The sequence below is a fragment of the Felis catus genome, chromosome D3 (genome assembly GCF_018350175.1).
Source record: "Felis catus isolate Fca126 chromosome D3, F.catus_Fca126_mat1.0, whole genome shotgun sequence".
Classification (NCBI taxonomy): Eukaryota; Metazoa; Chordata; class Mammalia; order Carnivora; family Felidae; genus Felis; species Felis catus.
Window position 1 is genome coordinate 22,561,771 of NC_058379.1, and position 14,048 is coordinate 22,575,818.

The window sequence follows — 14,048 nt, forward strand, 5'->3', positions numbered from 1 at the left end:
ATGAGCTGATCAATAGGACCACCCATAAAATGCCCCATTGGCCAGGCCTATTCAACCTGTGACTCCTGGGGGCTCTGTCCATCTGAAGCTCCAACTGTGCAGGCTTCAGTGGGATGGACAGATTTTGCATCCTCCATTCCAGCTCTTTATTTTGTCAACCACCCAGTTTTGTTTTCTTGGGGTTAGCAGGCCATCTCCCAGCTCTTGGTTGTCAGGAGGGGATACTCAGACCACTTCCCTGACTTCCTTGGGCTCCGTGCTCTGGGCTTTTGGAGGCCTGCCCTCAGGACCACAGGACCTTCAGTAATCTTAGCCTCTCATCCTCAACTCTTTTCTCCTGCCTCATCCAAGCTAGCCAGACACAGTTCACCTGTGCTGCTAGTTGTCAGCCTTAGGGGTGGCATAGCCAAACCAGTATCCTTAAGGGTTAGAAACCAGTCAGTGGCCAGAGAGGGTGTTCTCTGCAGGCATGCCTTCCCCTCCCCACCTGCTGCTCCCTACCCCATCACTGCCAGAGTAAGAACACCCCTTCTTTCATGGGCTTCTTAGGGCCCACCTGGGCGGGGCAGCTTCTCCAGGAGTTGGCTCCCCTGGGGTTGCCCCTGCTTACCTCCTAGACCTGGCCGTAGGCATCAGGGTTTCTTCCAACCTCTTGGGACTGGTGACAGGCAGTGAGAAAGAGCTGCCAGCTACCAGCTTTTTGTTGACATACTTCATGCTTCAGCAAACACTCCTGTTTTGTCAAACCTGTTCCCTAAGAAGAGTAGGTGGGGCAGGGGAGCCTAGAGTTTCTGCTGTTGACCTGAAGAGGGTGAGAGCCTTTTACTAACAGTACTTGGCCCTGGGGCTGGGGGATTTGGTGGAGTGTCTGGCTGAGGGCAGCTCTGAATCAGATTGGGTTGTCCTACCAAACATCAATACCAGGTCCTACTAGAGCAGCCTCTTGACTCCAAAGCCTACCTCCCAGTGTCTTCCTCCCATCCCTTACATTTCAGGAGGCTGCATCCTGGATGGAGGGAAAAACTCAGTGGTGGGAACCTCACCCCAAGGTTACCTCTGGCTGCCAGAGCACAGGCATAGGAGCCAAGAGCTTAGTTGGCCTGGCCAGACTCCTGGTTCCATAGTTAGCAAATGTGAGCACGTGTTGTGTGAATAGCAGAGTATGGAGCATGTGTGTGCATTTTGTGTGTGGGGAATAGTGTATCTGGAGAGGAATCAGCCACCTCTGTGGAGTCTTGAGGGTTGCTTGTGGGAAAAGGTAGATTTTTCCCAGAAAGGCCTTCTAGATACTCTGAAGCTGAGTAGTGGGTCCCCAAGGCAGTCCTGGGGGCTGGAACAGTAGTTTTCAAGCACACCTAGAAGGATTTTGCCTGTGGATGACATGGAGGAAGTGAGCAAGGTTGAGAAGCTCCCTCTGGCTGCTGTGGACAAGATAGCCAAAGGCAAGGGTACAGTGACAGGCTATTGGTGGCAGCACATAACAGCACCTATTCCTGTGTCCCCCTGAAGATCCAGGTAGTTGACCCCAACCTCAGCTGTCAGGGAAGGTTCTGCAGCCTCTTGTGGTTCTGTCTTCTCCCACACTTGCTCTTCTTCCTCCTTCATTGGGCAGGCAAGTCCTTTCCTTACCCGGTTTTCTTCTCTGGCTTCACCTCATGATGGTGCCAGTGCCTTCAGGCTCTCTTGGAGGCTGCAATAGTGGCATGAGTTGCCAGCGGCTCACACCTGCCTTTGATTCCCAGAGCCCTTTCTCCCCATAGGTCCTTCAGCTATACCTTTTTCTTTCTCACCCACCCATGTGTGGTCAAGTGCTTTGGGCTGCTGAGGTGTCAGGCAAGTACATCCTAGGAACTGACTTTTTGGAGTCTCGGGTCCCTACCTTACCAGAGCCCTCGGGAGAATTTGTAGGATCCTCCTCCACTTTCTGACAAAAGCAATCCTGCATTGTGTTCAGACAGTATCCAGCCCTGGGCTTGACTTGGGAAGTTCATAGGACATGCACAGACCCCCATCTTTAGAATATGTGGGACTCTAGAGGTTGTATACCCACTTCTTCACTCTGTGCCTGCTCAAGGGCCCTCTGTGGAGGCACCTCGCCCTTCCTTCCACCTTCCAGCCTTGAACATTCCATCAGTTTTTTCTCTCAGACTCACTCTCTCATGTCAAGTTACCTGGCACCCTAGGGTTTTTAGCTTAATATTGGGACACCCCCACTGAGAGGGCACAAGAGAGAAAGGAGCTTGTATGAAGACACCTGCCAGTCAAGGCCAAGGCCTGAGTCTGTGCCCACTGGTGTGTTTGCTGAGAACCTGGCCCTCATCCCAGGGGCCTTCCCTAATGCTGCACGAGCCCCGCAGGCAACATGTACTTAATCTGTTTCCCTGCTCAGCCCTCTGGGTTTCCTTTTTATTGATATATTCTTTCTTTTTTTAAAGTTGGGGCATGAATTTACAGAGGGCAAAATACACAGATCTTAAGCGTGCAGTTCAGTGAGTTTTGACAAATAATACATATCCATGTAACTAACAAGCAAATCACAATATAGGACATTTCAAATGATGAGGAAATGATTTTTGTTTGTGTAATACTTTGTTTTTTAAAACTCATGACAAAATGTTCACAGAAGTTCAAAGAAAACAGTAAAACTGAGTTGAAACCCCAGCACCCAGAGATGGCTTTTAATGGTTTGACAAATGTCGTATCCTTCCACATAACACTCTATGCAGATCTCTCCCTCTCTTTCCCTCTCTCACTGTCTCTTTCTCACACCCACACCCACACACAAACACCCTTCCCTGAATAGGTGACACCACTTGCACAGGGAGACAGAGAGCAGAGGAGTTGGGATCAACGGCTCTGAGTCAACCTGGCTTCCAGGCCCAGCTCTACCATTTTTCTAACCATGAGGATTTGGGCAAGTGACTTTTCTTTGACCTTCAGTTTCCTTATCTGTGAACAGTATAATGGTAGGACTTTTGGGATTAAGGAAAAGAGTCAGTGACGCCCATGGGTGGCTCAGAGCAGTGGCAACAGGTGGTAGCTATTGCTTTGATAGTAGCCTTCCATCTTAAGGATGTGACATAAGGTATTTGAGTGAGTCCTGAATAAAGTGTCTAGGGGTTATTTCTAGCCACAGCTATGACAGACACTTGACCACATGGGTCTTCTTGGATCACCCCTCAGAGTTTCTAGGGCCCTCCCTCCTTGCCTTTTTGCCTCTGCCCAGGCTTCCTTACCTGAGCTTCCTGACTTGTCTTCAGGAGGGCCCAGTTCATGATAGGATTGGGTGGGCATTACTCCTGGCAGGGGGCTCCTCCAGTACCCAGGACAATTGTATATTCCAGCAGCTATTCCTAACTCCTAATACATGCTCTTGACCTTGTTTCTAGGAGCTGGACATGTCCCCTGGGGACCCCAAGTGGCTAGATGTGATTGAGCGTGACCTGCACCGGCAGTTCCCTTTCCATGAGATGTTTGTGTCCCGGGGAGGCCATGGGTGAGTAGGCTGGCCTTGCACACTGGAGGTGGCTCTGAGCCCTGTCCCTCAGAGTGCAGAGGGGGTAAAATGAGTTCCAGAAGCTGGCAGCCCCAAACTCCACTGTTAGAGTTTCCCTTTGGTTTGAATCTGATGGGTCTTCTTAGCTTCTCCTCTTACCTCTGGGGCAACTTTCATTTACTCCCCAGAGTGCTAGAGCTTGCCTGGTCCTCTTCTAGAAATAAGTTTCGGTGGTAAGAAAGAGTGTTAGAGATAATTGGGTGCACAGAGGGTATGTAGGAAGGGAAGGATAGGCAGGCCAGGCCAAGGGACCAAGACAGACACCTAGGACAAAGCTGACTTGGCCAAGGGGACACAACTGCTGAGTAAGAGCCCCAGACTTCCAGCCCTGACACACCCTTACCTTGTATCTGGTATCCTGCCTGGCTCTGCTCTGCTTTCTCTTTGAGCCTCTGCCCTCACCTTCCAAACTGGGGGAGGGGGTGCCCTCCTGCCTCCCTCCTCTGGTCTTGTGAGAGTCTGTGTGCTACAGTGGGAGACTGACCCCTTGCTGACCACAGTCAGGTCACCAGAGAAGAGCAAATTCTAAGACAGGTCTGGTCTGGTAGGGCATAGGTAAGGACAGCGGATGGCAGAGTCACACCTATCTTCCCTGCCCCACTTGGCCCTTCCACAGCCAGCAGGACCTATTCCGTGTGCTGAAGGCCTACACCCTCTACCGACCTGAGGAGGGATACTGCCAGGCCCAGGCGCCCATTGCTGCTGTTCTGCTCATGCACATGCCTGCTGAGGTACCACCAGGCCCTGGGCGGGTGAGTAGGTGGGCAGGAAATACCCAGCAGCAAGACCTCATGTCTCTCTTGCCCCCAGCAAGCCTTCTGGTGCCTGGTGCAGATCTGTGAGAAGTACCTGCCTGGCTACTACAGTGAGAAACTGGTGAGTGTGGTTGGAGACCTGGCCTGGGACCTGCTGTTTGTAGCCTCTCCAGGCCTTTCTCTCCGCAGCCACTCTTGCCCCAGCTTAAAACCTTCCCAGACTTCTGTTGCTTTCAGGCTGAAGACCCAAGGCCTGACACGATCAGGTCTTCTAGGCTCCAGACTCATTGGTTCCACCCTGCCATCCATCCCTGCTTCAAGCCGTCTGGCTATTGTCAGGATCTCAGTTCCACCAGTGCACCAAGTTCTTCCCTGCCTCAGCCTTGGCATAGGCTTAAATCCCTACCCCCTTCCTTCTTTTAATAACCCCTGCTTTCCTTCAGTTTTCAGCCCTTAGGGAGCTTTCTGTGACCCTGACAGGTGGGATCTCTGGCACATGCTAATCCAGCATTCCTGGTCCTGCCATATTCTGGGCATTTAGCCACCCCCTATGCCCTGCTCCTAGTCTCTTTGCTCCTGTAATTCATCTGTCTGCCCCTTTTTACTACATGCTCCATGAGGGGGACCAGCTATGTCTTGTTTGCTCTTCATTGTATCCCAGCACCCAACACAAGGTTGGCTGCCTACAGGCAGTAGCTGCCTGAGAGATGAATGAATGCCTGCCTGGTACTGGGAGCCAGGGCGTAGTCTCTGTCCTGCCTACTGTGAGCCTACATTCCTGGTCCCATGGCCTTGCTGTGTCCCCAGGAGGCGATCCAACTGGATGGGGAGATCCTCTTCTCACTGCTGCAGAAGGTGTCACCCGTGGCCCACAAGCACCTCAGCAGGCAGAAGATCGACCCACTGCTGTACATGACAGAGTGGTTCATGTGTGCCTTTGCCCGCACCCTGCCCTGGAGCTCTGTGTTGCGCGTCTGGGATATGTTCTTTTGCGAAGGTACTGGGTTGGGCTCAGGGGAGCACCCCTGCTTCTAACCCAGCCCAAGGGGGCCTCTATTTCCAGAGAAATTCCTTACAGGCCCCCTTACCACCCCCTCATACAGGAGTCAAGATCATCTTCCGTGTGGGACTGGTGCTGCTGAAACATGCATTGGGCTCCCCTGACAAGCTCAAAGCCTGCCAGGGCCAGTATGAGACTATCGAGCAGCTGCGGAGCCTTAGCCCCAAAATCATGCAGGAGGCCTTCCTGGTCCAGGAGGTATGACCCACACCCTTCCCTTACCCCTGGGTGGGAGCAGGAGACATGGGGGTCCTTTGGAAGGCCTTGTAGCTCTGCCCTTGAAGGTGAGTCACTGGTGTCAGGCCTGGTGTTCAGCAGCTTAGGATAGTATGGGTAGACCTTATCCTCCTGTCTCAATGAGAAGACAGGCACAGAGAGGCCTAGGTTTGCAGGGCCTCCCAAGTTCTGAACCACTTTGGAATGAGAGAAGCTGCAACTCATCACCTCTCTTTTTCCCTGGTACCACATCCATGGCCTTGGCTTTATTTTCCCTTTTTTCTTTCTTTTGTGCAATTTTGTCTCTCAGGGGCTATACTTTGGTGATGTATAGTTGGGCAAGTGGACTCATGAGTTGTGGGCAGCTTTCTCCATAGAGGCAGTGGGCCTCAAGTGCCTGGCTCACCTGGCACTCAGCTCTGGGACTTGTGATCACCACAGGAACCAGACCCCCATTATTCCTAAGGTCAACCATTAGTGACCAAGACTGGAGGACACTGAGGGAGAACAGACACCAGGCTGGGAGACAGAGGGGAAGTTTCTTCCTGGTCTTATCTGCCTGTCACCACCCACACAGGTGGTAGAGTTGCCAGTGACAGAGCGCCAGATTGAACGTGAGCACCTCATTCAGCTGCGGCGCTGGCAAGAGACCCGGGGTGAGCTGCAGTGCTGCTCCCCGCCCAGGCTGCATGGTGCCAAGGCCATCCTGGAGGCGGAGCCAGGCCCCCGGCCCACACTGCAACCCTCACCATCCATCCGCCTGCCCCCGGATGCCCCCCTCCCTGGCTCCAAAGGCAAGCCCAAGCCACCCAAACAGAGCCAGAAGGAGAAGGAGCAGTGGAAGCAGGCAAAGGCAAGTGGGCAGCTGGACAAGCCCCCAGTCCCAAGTCAAGCCAAGGTGGCAGCTGCTGCAGGAGATGCATGTCCCCCACAGGATGTACCCCCAAAGGATCCAGCCCACCAGGACTCAGCCCCGCAGGACTCAGCTCCCCAGGATTCAGCCCACCACCACTCCCAGGATTCAGCCCACCACCATTCCCAGGAGAGCCTGACGTCCCAGGAGAGTGAGGACACCTACTTGTAACTCTGGCAGCTCAGGCCTGTGGCGTGGGGTCTCCACATACCTACACGGTTCATGAACTGACATTCGAGGGCCAGCCCACGCACTGAGGGCCCAGCTGCCTGGCCACTGGGTGGCAGAGAGTCTGGCTGGCCCAGCACAGATTCTGCCTGAGCCTCCTTATTTATTTTCTCCAGAGTGGAGCTTGGGCCAGCCCAGCTGGGACAGGCAGAAGTGAGGACCCATGGGTGGTGCCTCACTCAGCCCCCTCCTCCTGGGGGGATGCTCCCCAGGGCTAGGGTGCTGTTGTGAGGAGAGAGGGTGGGGTAAAGGGTGGGGTGCTCTTTGTGTAAAATAGAAAAATGATTTTGTACAGAAATAAACAGGCTTGTGTAGAGAGTTGCTGTGCAACTAGGGACTGGGAAGGAGAGCTACCTCTGTGCTCAGTATCTCCTCTGTGCCCTATAGAGCCCCCCATCCTTGCCCCAGCCCAGCACCAGGGCCTCTCTAGAAATGATTTTGCCATAGGGGATGCCAAGTCCAGGGCCAGTCCTGTTGCTGGCCCCCACTTTCTCTCACCCTATCCACTCTTCCCCATGTCCACCAGCTGCCATAGATGAGGGTCACCGGAGCTAGAGCCCAGTGCTGGAGCAGAGCAGGGGCCTGCTTCCCAGGCCTTGATATCTACCCACCTCTGAGGGGGAGGGGCTCCTTAAGAAGGTCTTTTCAGGGCCTTCCTCCACCAAGGCCTGACCTGGATACCACTTCAGATCCCAGTAAGGGTCTGAGTGTTCATTTAGGTTGAGTGCTGGAGCCAGGGGTGGGGGACCATGAATGCCGTTACATGCTAAGTCCAGACCTCCACTTTAGGTAGAGGGGTGAGGGGAGAAGTTTGGGTCTTTGATAAAAGGCTGCCTGTCATTTCCTGGTGCTCAGCATGTGCCAGGCTGGGCTGGTTATATCACCTGCTGATCAGGTAGTCTCTATTATTATCCCCATTTTACAGATGAGCAAACAGGGGAGCTGAGTGGGAAAGATGAAGCTGATTGATTTGCGCCTAGAGTCCCTCAGTTACCTCTCCTGAGCAGCATGCCTGGTGACCTGGCAATGCCATTGAGGGCCCAGGCAGGCACTATGGTCACAACCTGATGACTGTGAGGGTAAGGACAGGGTGTCCCTGGGAAAGGCCCTCCCTTCTGCTGAGGAAGCAGCTTTTCCAGTCAAACAATAGCGTCTGTTCCTGGCAGGCTATCAAGCTGGGCTGGGCTGGGCTGGGCCAGGCTGGGCCATTGTGGGAGGGGGTGGGAGAGGGAGGAATAGAGCCTCCCTAAGAGCTTTCAGGCATCACAGGGCCTGGGCCTGGAACATCTTGTCCTGGTACAGCTGGGGATACTGAGGCCTAGGGAGGTCAAGTGCCTCTGAGTCTATCAGGGCAGGCTACCACTTCCTGCCTCCCACCCCTCACCCCTGTGGTTTCCCACCCCATCTGTACCTGTCATGAGGGGTTTTGAGGACTCCCTTCCCCCTGGCTTTCCAGGGAACAGGCCAGGATGTGGCAGCTGCAGTGTTCCACAGGAGCCCCCTGAGAGCCCAGGGAGGGAGGGTGCTGCCCAGCTTCCATCCACCTACAGTAGAGGCTTCTGAGCAGGCAGGAGGCTTGTGTAGGCCTGCTGGGTCCCAGTCAGGCCTGAGGCCTGCTTTAACCTGTTTGGTTCAAAGCTTCAGATCTGAGGCCTAAGGATGCTTGGGCCAGACAAAGGTCCCCCAGAGCATGCTCTGTCTGTCTTGCTACAGAGCCAGCCTAGGTATGCTGATGCCTGCTTAGACTTTGAAGTCTTCTTAGACCTGAGGCAGCCTGAGCAGAACACATTCTAATGTTGAAATGAGCCCAAGTTGGTCCTAACAAGCCTCAGATCTGGGGCATCTGCCAGTGCTGAGGGCCTCTCTGGGCATGAAGCAAGTTTACATGTGCTCAGGCCAACTGGGTTCTGCTAATGGCTCACTCTTTGGGAGGTCTCAACAGGGCTCAAGTCTCAAGTCTGAGATCTGAGTACCCATGAGCCCCAGATGCATGGGAGTGTCTACTGAAGTCTGAGCCTGGGGCATCCCTGGCCCAAGCGCTTAGTCTTGAGGGGTCTCAAGCCATAAATAAGCCTGGCCACCTTCATTACCCTACCCTACAGTATGTTGCTCAGACATAAGTGGCTGGGGCCCTCCCTATCTCTATGACCCCCGTGAGTAAGTGCATTCTTCCTCCGCAAGAGGAAGAGGGAGAAAGGCAGCAGGACACTTCGTTGGGAGAGAATCACAGGGTCACCAGGGCTTTACAGCATACCCCTCCATACTCCAGAGTTTTGGAGGCGACACTCTGGTCCCAGCTGAGCCCTGGTTCGCCTCACGGCCCTTCGGAGCCTCAAGGATATCAATCATAAGACCCATATGGGGACCCGAAGGACAAAAACCTATTCCACACCTCCCCCATGCTCCCGACCCCAGCAAGGCAGGAGGCCTGCGGAAAAGCCGGCTGAGGGGGCGCGGCATGGGCGGGGCCTGGAGGACTCAATGGGGCGGGATCAGCCTAAAATCTCCGGCCAACGCTAAAGGGGCGGAGTCATCGGGGGCGGAGCTCGGCGGGCTGGAACACGAGGGAAGAGGCTCTGGCCTCAAAAAGGAGGCGTGGCCACTCCAGATAGGCCGCTCATTCCTGAGGGCGTGGCCGTCAGGGAGGTGGACACGGCATGGGGCTAGGAAGATCCACGGCTTAGCGGGCGGCGTGGAAGCGGCTGCAGAGCGGCTCCTTTAAGCCCCCGGCACCGCCCCCACCGCCCCGCCCCCCGCGGCGGTCTGGGTCTGGTTGGCGACCCGGTCGGGTCCGCGCGGACCGTGATGGAGCTGCACATCCTAGAGCACCGGGTGCGGGTGCTGAGCCTCGCCCGCCCAGGTCTCTGGCTCTACACCCACCCGCTCATCAAGCTACTCTTCCTACCCCGCCGCAGCCGGTGCGCGCCCGGGTTCGGAGGCATAGATGGGGGTGGGCTTCGCTGTTGTTCCGGGACGGGGTCGGGAGATTAACATAGCCGCGGGGCAAGCGGGAGCGGGCGGGGAGGGCCCTTCTCCTCTCTACCCCCCGCCCTCCCCGCACCCCTTCCCCCCCCCCCCCCCCCCCCCCCCCCCCGGCCTCCATCCGGCTTGGGCCTACCTCCCTGGGACCGCCGCCTATCCGGCCCCGTGAGGCCCCCTCCCAGAGCTAGTTAAGGCGCAAACAACCCGGGGTGGGCAATGCTTAACTCCGAGTGGTGTCAAATGGACGCAGTTCCTTCCTGGCGACTATGGGGAGCTTTTTCCAGATGCCTCCCATCGGGTCAGAGGGACCGATCTAGGGGGCCCAAAGTCCGACGCCTCCGGGGGTGTCGCCGCGGGTGAGCCTCCCCTTCCGGAATGGAGGGTCCGGAGCTTCTGCGGAGGTCGGGAGGCGAAAAACAGTTTGTGATTCCGGTGATGAGGCCCACACTCCCCTGGCCCGGGAAGAAAATTGGGGCTTGAGGGGGCAAGCAGGGGTCTTTCCAGGCGCTTGAAGTGAAGTCTGCTCGCCCCCTCCGCTCAACCCAGGCTGAAGATGCCCCCCACCCCCATCCAGGTGCAAGTTCTTCAGCCTGACGGAGACCCCCGAGGATTACACGCTCATGGTGGACGAGGAGGGCTTCAAAGGTGGGGGCTGGGGAAGGATGTTGTGCTCCCCTCTTTGTGGGATTCTCACTAGATGCTGGAATCCAGAGTCCCAAGATCTGGATGCGAATTTGACTCCGCCACTCACTGGCTGTGTGCCCTTGAGCAAGTCACTTCCTCTCTCTGAGCTGTTTGTTTCCTCTTATGTAAAATGGGTATAGTTATGGTTCTTGCCTAATAGAATCCCATGAGAACTTTATAGACAGGGGTTTGAAAGGCATTGGGCAGCCTCAGGCCAGTAGCAGGGCTTCGGTTACAGTTCAGAGCAAGAATCGGGGTGTTCCTGAGGCATTTATATCCCCCTGGCCATTATTTCACGCTAGACTTATCTCCCTGGTGCGGATCATCCCCTCCCTGACTGGTCTGGGAACTCCAGGAGTCTGAGGGCTGGGAAAGGAATGCAGGAGCAGGCAGCCAGTCCAGGGCAGGGTCCTGGGGGGCCTCCTGGCTGCGGTTGGGAGATTAGCAGACACTTTGGCCCCAGTTTCTGCTCCGGACTGGACGCCAGCCTGGTTCCTCCCTCCCTGGTCTCTGGAGCTGATATCTGGCTCCTACTCCTGCCAGCCTGACCCGTCCTCACAGGTCTGGAGTCTCAGGCCATGAAACTGTGGCTTGGCCCATCCGCTGGACCCTTCCAGGCCTTAGTTTCCCTGTTTGTAATGCGGGAAAGTCTGGGTCTGCTAAGGGAGAAGGGCATCTCTCTGCCAACCTGATCTGCTGGCGCCCCCTGGTGGTGCCAGGTGGTATAAAACCTCTGTTCACCCAAAGAATGCCATCATGAGATATAATGCTGTCATCCCATTTTACAGATGAGGAAACTGAGATTCAGAGAAGTTAAATCATTTGCCCCAGGTCAACAGCAAGTAAATGGTGAAGCTGGTGTTTAAACCCAGGTCTGTCTAAACCTGGAGTTCCAGTCTTAACTGGAAAGTTTGGATCCCTGGCAGGCCAGCACCTGAAGAACTTCTCAGTCCTTACATACATGCAATTCTCAGGAGCAGAACTTAGGAGAGGGAGACAGCCCCAGTCTCCAGACCTGCTCCTACCTTGGTAGAGCACGCCCCACCTCCCTCCTCTCCACCCCTGCCAAGGCATAGACAGGGAAACTGAGCGGCAGGGGACAGCCCAGTAGGTCCTGACATGGTGTATACTTCCTGCTCACAGAACTACCCCCATCTGAGTTCCTTCAAGTGGCTGAGGCCACATGGCTGGTGCTGAACGTGTCATCCCACAGTGGTGCAGCAGTGCAGGCTGCTGGGGTCACCAAAATCGCGCGCTCAGTCATTGCACCACTGGCCGAGCACCATGTGTCTGTGCTGATGCTGTCTACTTACCAGACGGACTTCATCCTGGTGAGTTTTCTGCAAGCTCCAGTGCAGGGCAGGGTGGGTATGGGTGCCTGGGGGCTCATGTGATATATCATCTCCCTGGGTCCAGGTGCGGGAACAGGACCTGTCTGTGGTGATCCACACGCTATCCCAGGAGTTCAACATTTACAGAGAAGTGGGCGGGGAGCCTGTGCCTGTTGCCAGGGATGATTCCAGCAATGGCTTTCCCCGTTCTCAGCATGGTGAGGTTACCCTCTGACACCCAGACCTAGGCAGGGCCTCCTTTTCCCACTGGGACCCTTCCCTTGTGAGGATTGGTCTGCGGGCATGGGGATACCAGCTGATACTGACTGCCTCACAAGACAGGGAAATGTGGAGAAAAGAGGTGGGTTCCTGTAGAGCATGACCCTACACCCCACCCAGATGGCCCTATTTGGCCACCAGGGGGCACCCCAACCCACAGTCTCCTTAACACCGGCTGCTGCCTGGTCCCTTCTAGCAGGACCCAGCCCCACTGTGCATCCCATCCAGAGCCCACAGAACCGCTTCTGTGTCCTTACGCTGGACCCTGAGACACTGCCAGCCATTGCTACCACCCTCATCGATGTTCTCTTCTACTCATACAGGTGGGCCTTGTTTGCACTTTGTTTCTCTTTTCACACCATTGTTCCCTATCCTGTGTTCCACTACCTTCCGCTTGTCCCTCAGTTCTGCAGCTCTGTGCCCTGTTCTATGTCTTGGGTTCCTGGCAGCCTGTGATACCCGTGTGCCCCTCACTGATGTTCAGGGAAGATCTCGATGCCACAGCTGCAACCCTTTCCTGTATTGTGAACAGACAACCCCGAGCCATGCCTTGGTCTGGTCCTCTGCCAGCCCTGGGGTCCAGTGTCTTTGGAACAGGCGAGATTTATTGCCCTCCCCCACCTCCACCTGACACCATCAGGAGATCAGGGCCCTTGGACAGAGGAGGAGAGTGGCCCAGAGATAGGAGGAGATGCAGTGGGCCGGGTGCCCTGAAGAGCACTTGAGCCTTCTGTCCCTTCCCAGTGCCCCCAAGGAGGCAGCCTCTGGTGGTCCTGGACCCAGCTCTATTACATTCTTTGCCTTCTCCCTCATCGAGGGCTACATCTCCATCGTCATGGATGCTGAGACGCAGAAAAAGTATGTGACTCCTGACCCCTAGTGGACCATAGATCCTAAGCCAGTCCTAGGGAGGGAGGAGGAGGTGGAGCATCAGACTCTGAGGTCACCAGGTCAACCTGCTCCCAGGGGCTCACATTGGGGCAGGGAGGGGACAGGTGGGTGCCCTGCCCACTGCCTGCCTGCCTCTCCAGGTTCCCCAGTGACCTCCTGCTGACCAGCTCCTCGGGGGAGCTGTGGAGGATGGTGCGCATCGGTGGACAGCCCCTGGGCTTTGGTAAGGGCTGCTCCTGGTGGGCTGGGGACTTGGGGGGAATCTGGGGGGGGGGCAACCAGGATGATCCACATGCACCCCCCCTCCCCCCCCCCCCCCATAACTCTCAGATGAGTGTGGAATCGTGGCTCAGATCGCAGGGCCCCTGGCTGCGGCCGACATCTCTGCCTACTACATCAGCACCTTCAACTTTGACCATGCCCTGGTAAGCACCATGGGTTGGGCTCCTGGAAAGACACTGAGGCCCAGGAGAGTGGGGAGGGTACAGGATGTAGTCCATCTGGGCCAGGAAGTCAGCATGGCCCTGACCCCTCTCTCCGTCCACCTGCCCGCAGGTGCCTGAGGATGGCATCAGCAGCGCCATTGAGGTCCTCCAACGACGGCAGGACGGCCAGGGCTCCTGAGGCCTCCATGCTGTCCCCTCACCCCAGGCTTCCAGAGACTTCTCTAAGCTATTTCCTCAAGCTCTGGGATGAGTCCTCCCCACCCCCATTCCTGCTGGGGGACCCCTCCTTCTGCTCTCTGTATGTAAGCTGCGTGCAGGCACCGGCTCTCACGTGGACACGCGTGTCTGCCCACGCAGGGGAACACGGTGCTCTGGGCTTCCTCCTGGAAGCCCTCACCCCTCACTCCCTGCTCGGCCTCAGTGTTTGCACATTCCCTGCCTGAGGCCCAAAACATCCCCCCTCTCAGTGCCCTGAGCCAGCTGCTCCTTTGGACAGGGCCCTGGTCTCCATTCTGCTTCTGGCTGGGTCACCTTCCCTGGCCAGGTGAGTTCTGACAGTGTCTGCCCCTCCTGGGGCCTCCAAGAAAAGTATTTTTACATCTTTCTCCCTTTTTTATTGACTTATTAATAAAGGCTTATAGTTATAAAGGGTTGGGCTGTGGTCCATGGGGGTTGTTTGAGCTCAGCCATGGCTACTCTGCTGCTCC

General features: G+C 55.9%; 2 protein-coding genes across 9 annotated transcripts in view; both read left to right on the forward strand.

Annotated features, from left to right (window-relative positions):
- Positions 1-6,987, forward strand: part of TBC1D10A (TBC1 domain family member 10A) — a 30,939-nt gene extending 23,952 nt beyond the window's left edge. The window contains exons 4-9 of the mRNA XM_023241579.2: positions 3,390-3,496; positions 4,173-4,287; positions 4,367-4,432; positions 5,119-5,308; positions 5,415-5,569; positions 6,165-6,987. Of these exons, the coding sequence (XP_023097347.1) occupies positions 3,390-3,496; positions 4,173-4,287; positions 4,367-4,432; positions 5,119-5,308; positions 5,415-5,569; positions 6,165-6,671 (1,140 nt within the window). The 3' untranslated portion in view covers positions 6,672-6,987. The remainder of the gene's footprint in view (positions 1-3,389; positions 3,497-4,172; positions 4,288-4,366; positions 4,433-5,118; positions 5,309-5,414; positions 5,570-6,164) is intronic.
- Positions 6,988-9,251: 2,264 nt separating this feature from the next.
- Positions 9,252-13,989, forward strand: CASTOR1 (cytosolic arginine sensor for mTORC1 subunit 1). Of its 8 annotated transcripts, none has more exons than XM_011287745.4 (9): positions 9,252-9,646; positions 10,285-10,355; positions 11,538-11,725; positions 11,811-11,943; positions 12,201-12,327; positions 12,749-12,862; positions 13,036-13,118; positions 13,226-13,320; positions 13,451-13,989. In XM_011287745.4, the coding sequence occupies exons 1-9, from the start codon at positions 9,534-9,536 to the stop codon at positions 13,517-13,519; spliced, it is 993 nt and encodes a 330-aa protein (XP_011286047.1). In that variant the 5' UTR covers positions 9,252-9,533; the 3' UTR covers positions 13,520-13,989. The 8 variants fall into 8 exon arrangements, with proteins under 8 accessions (XP_011286047.1, XP_003994834.1, XP_019670358.1 ...); XM_003994785.6 differs by having other exon boundaries at positions 9,254-9,646; positions 12,204-12,327; XM_019814799.3 differs by having other exon boundaries at positions 9,507-9,646; positions 10,257-10,355.
- Positions 13,990-14,048: the final 59 nt, after the last annotated feature.

Bases quoted from the DNA above. Each gene is read 5' to 3' on its own strand.
- CASTOR1 (XM_011287743.4), top strand. From the start codon at position 9,927: ATGCTTAACTCCGAGTGGTGTCAAATGGACGCAGTTCCTTCCTGGCGA. The intron at 10,356-11,537 runs GTGGGGGCTGGG...TCCTGCTCACAG, and splicing joins GGACGAGGAGGGCTTCAAAG to AACTACCCCCATCTGAGTTC. The intron at 13,119-13,225 runs GTAAGGGCTGCT...CATAACTCTCAG, and splicing joins TGGACAGCCCCTGGGCTTTG to ATGAGTGTGGAATCGTGGCT.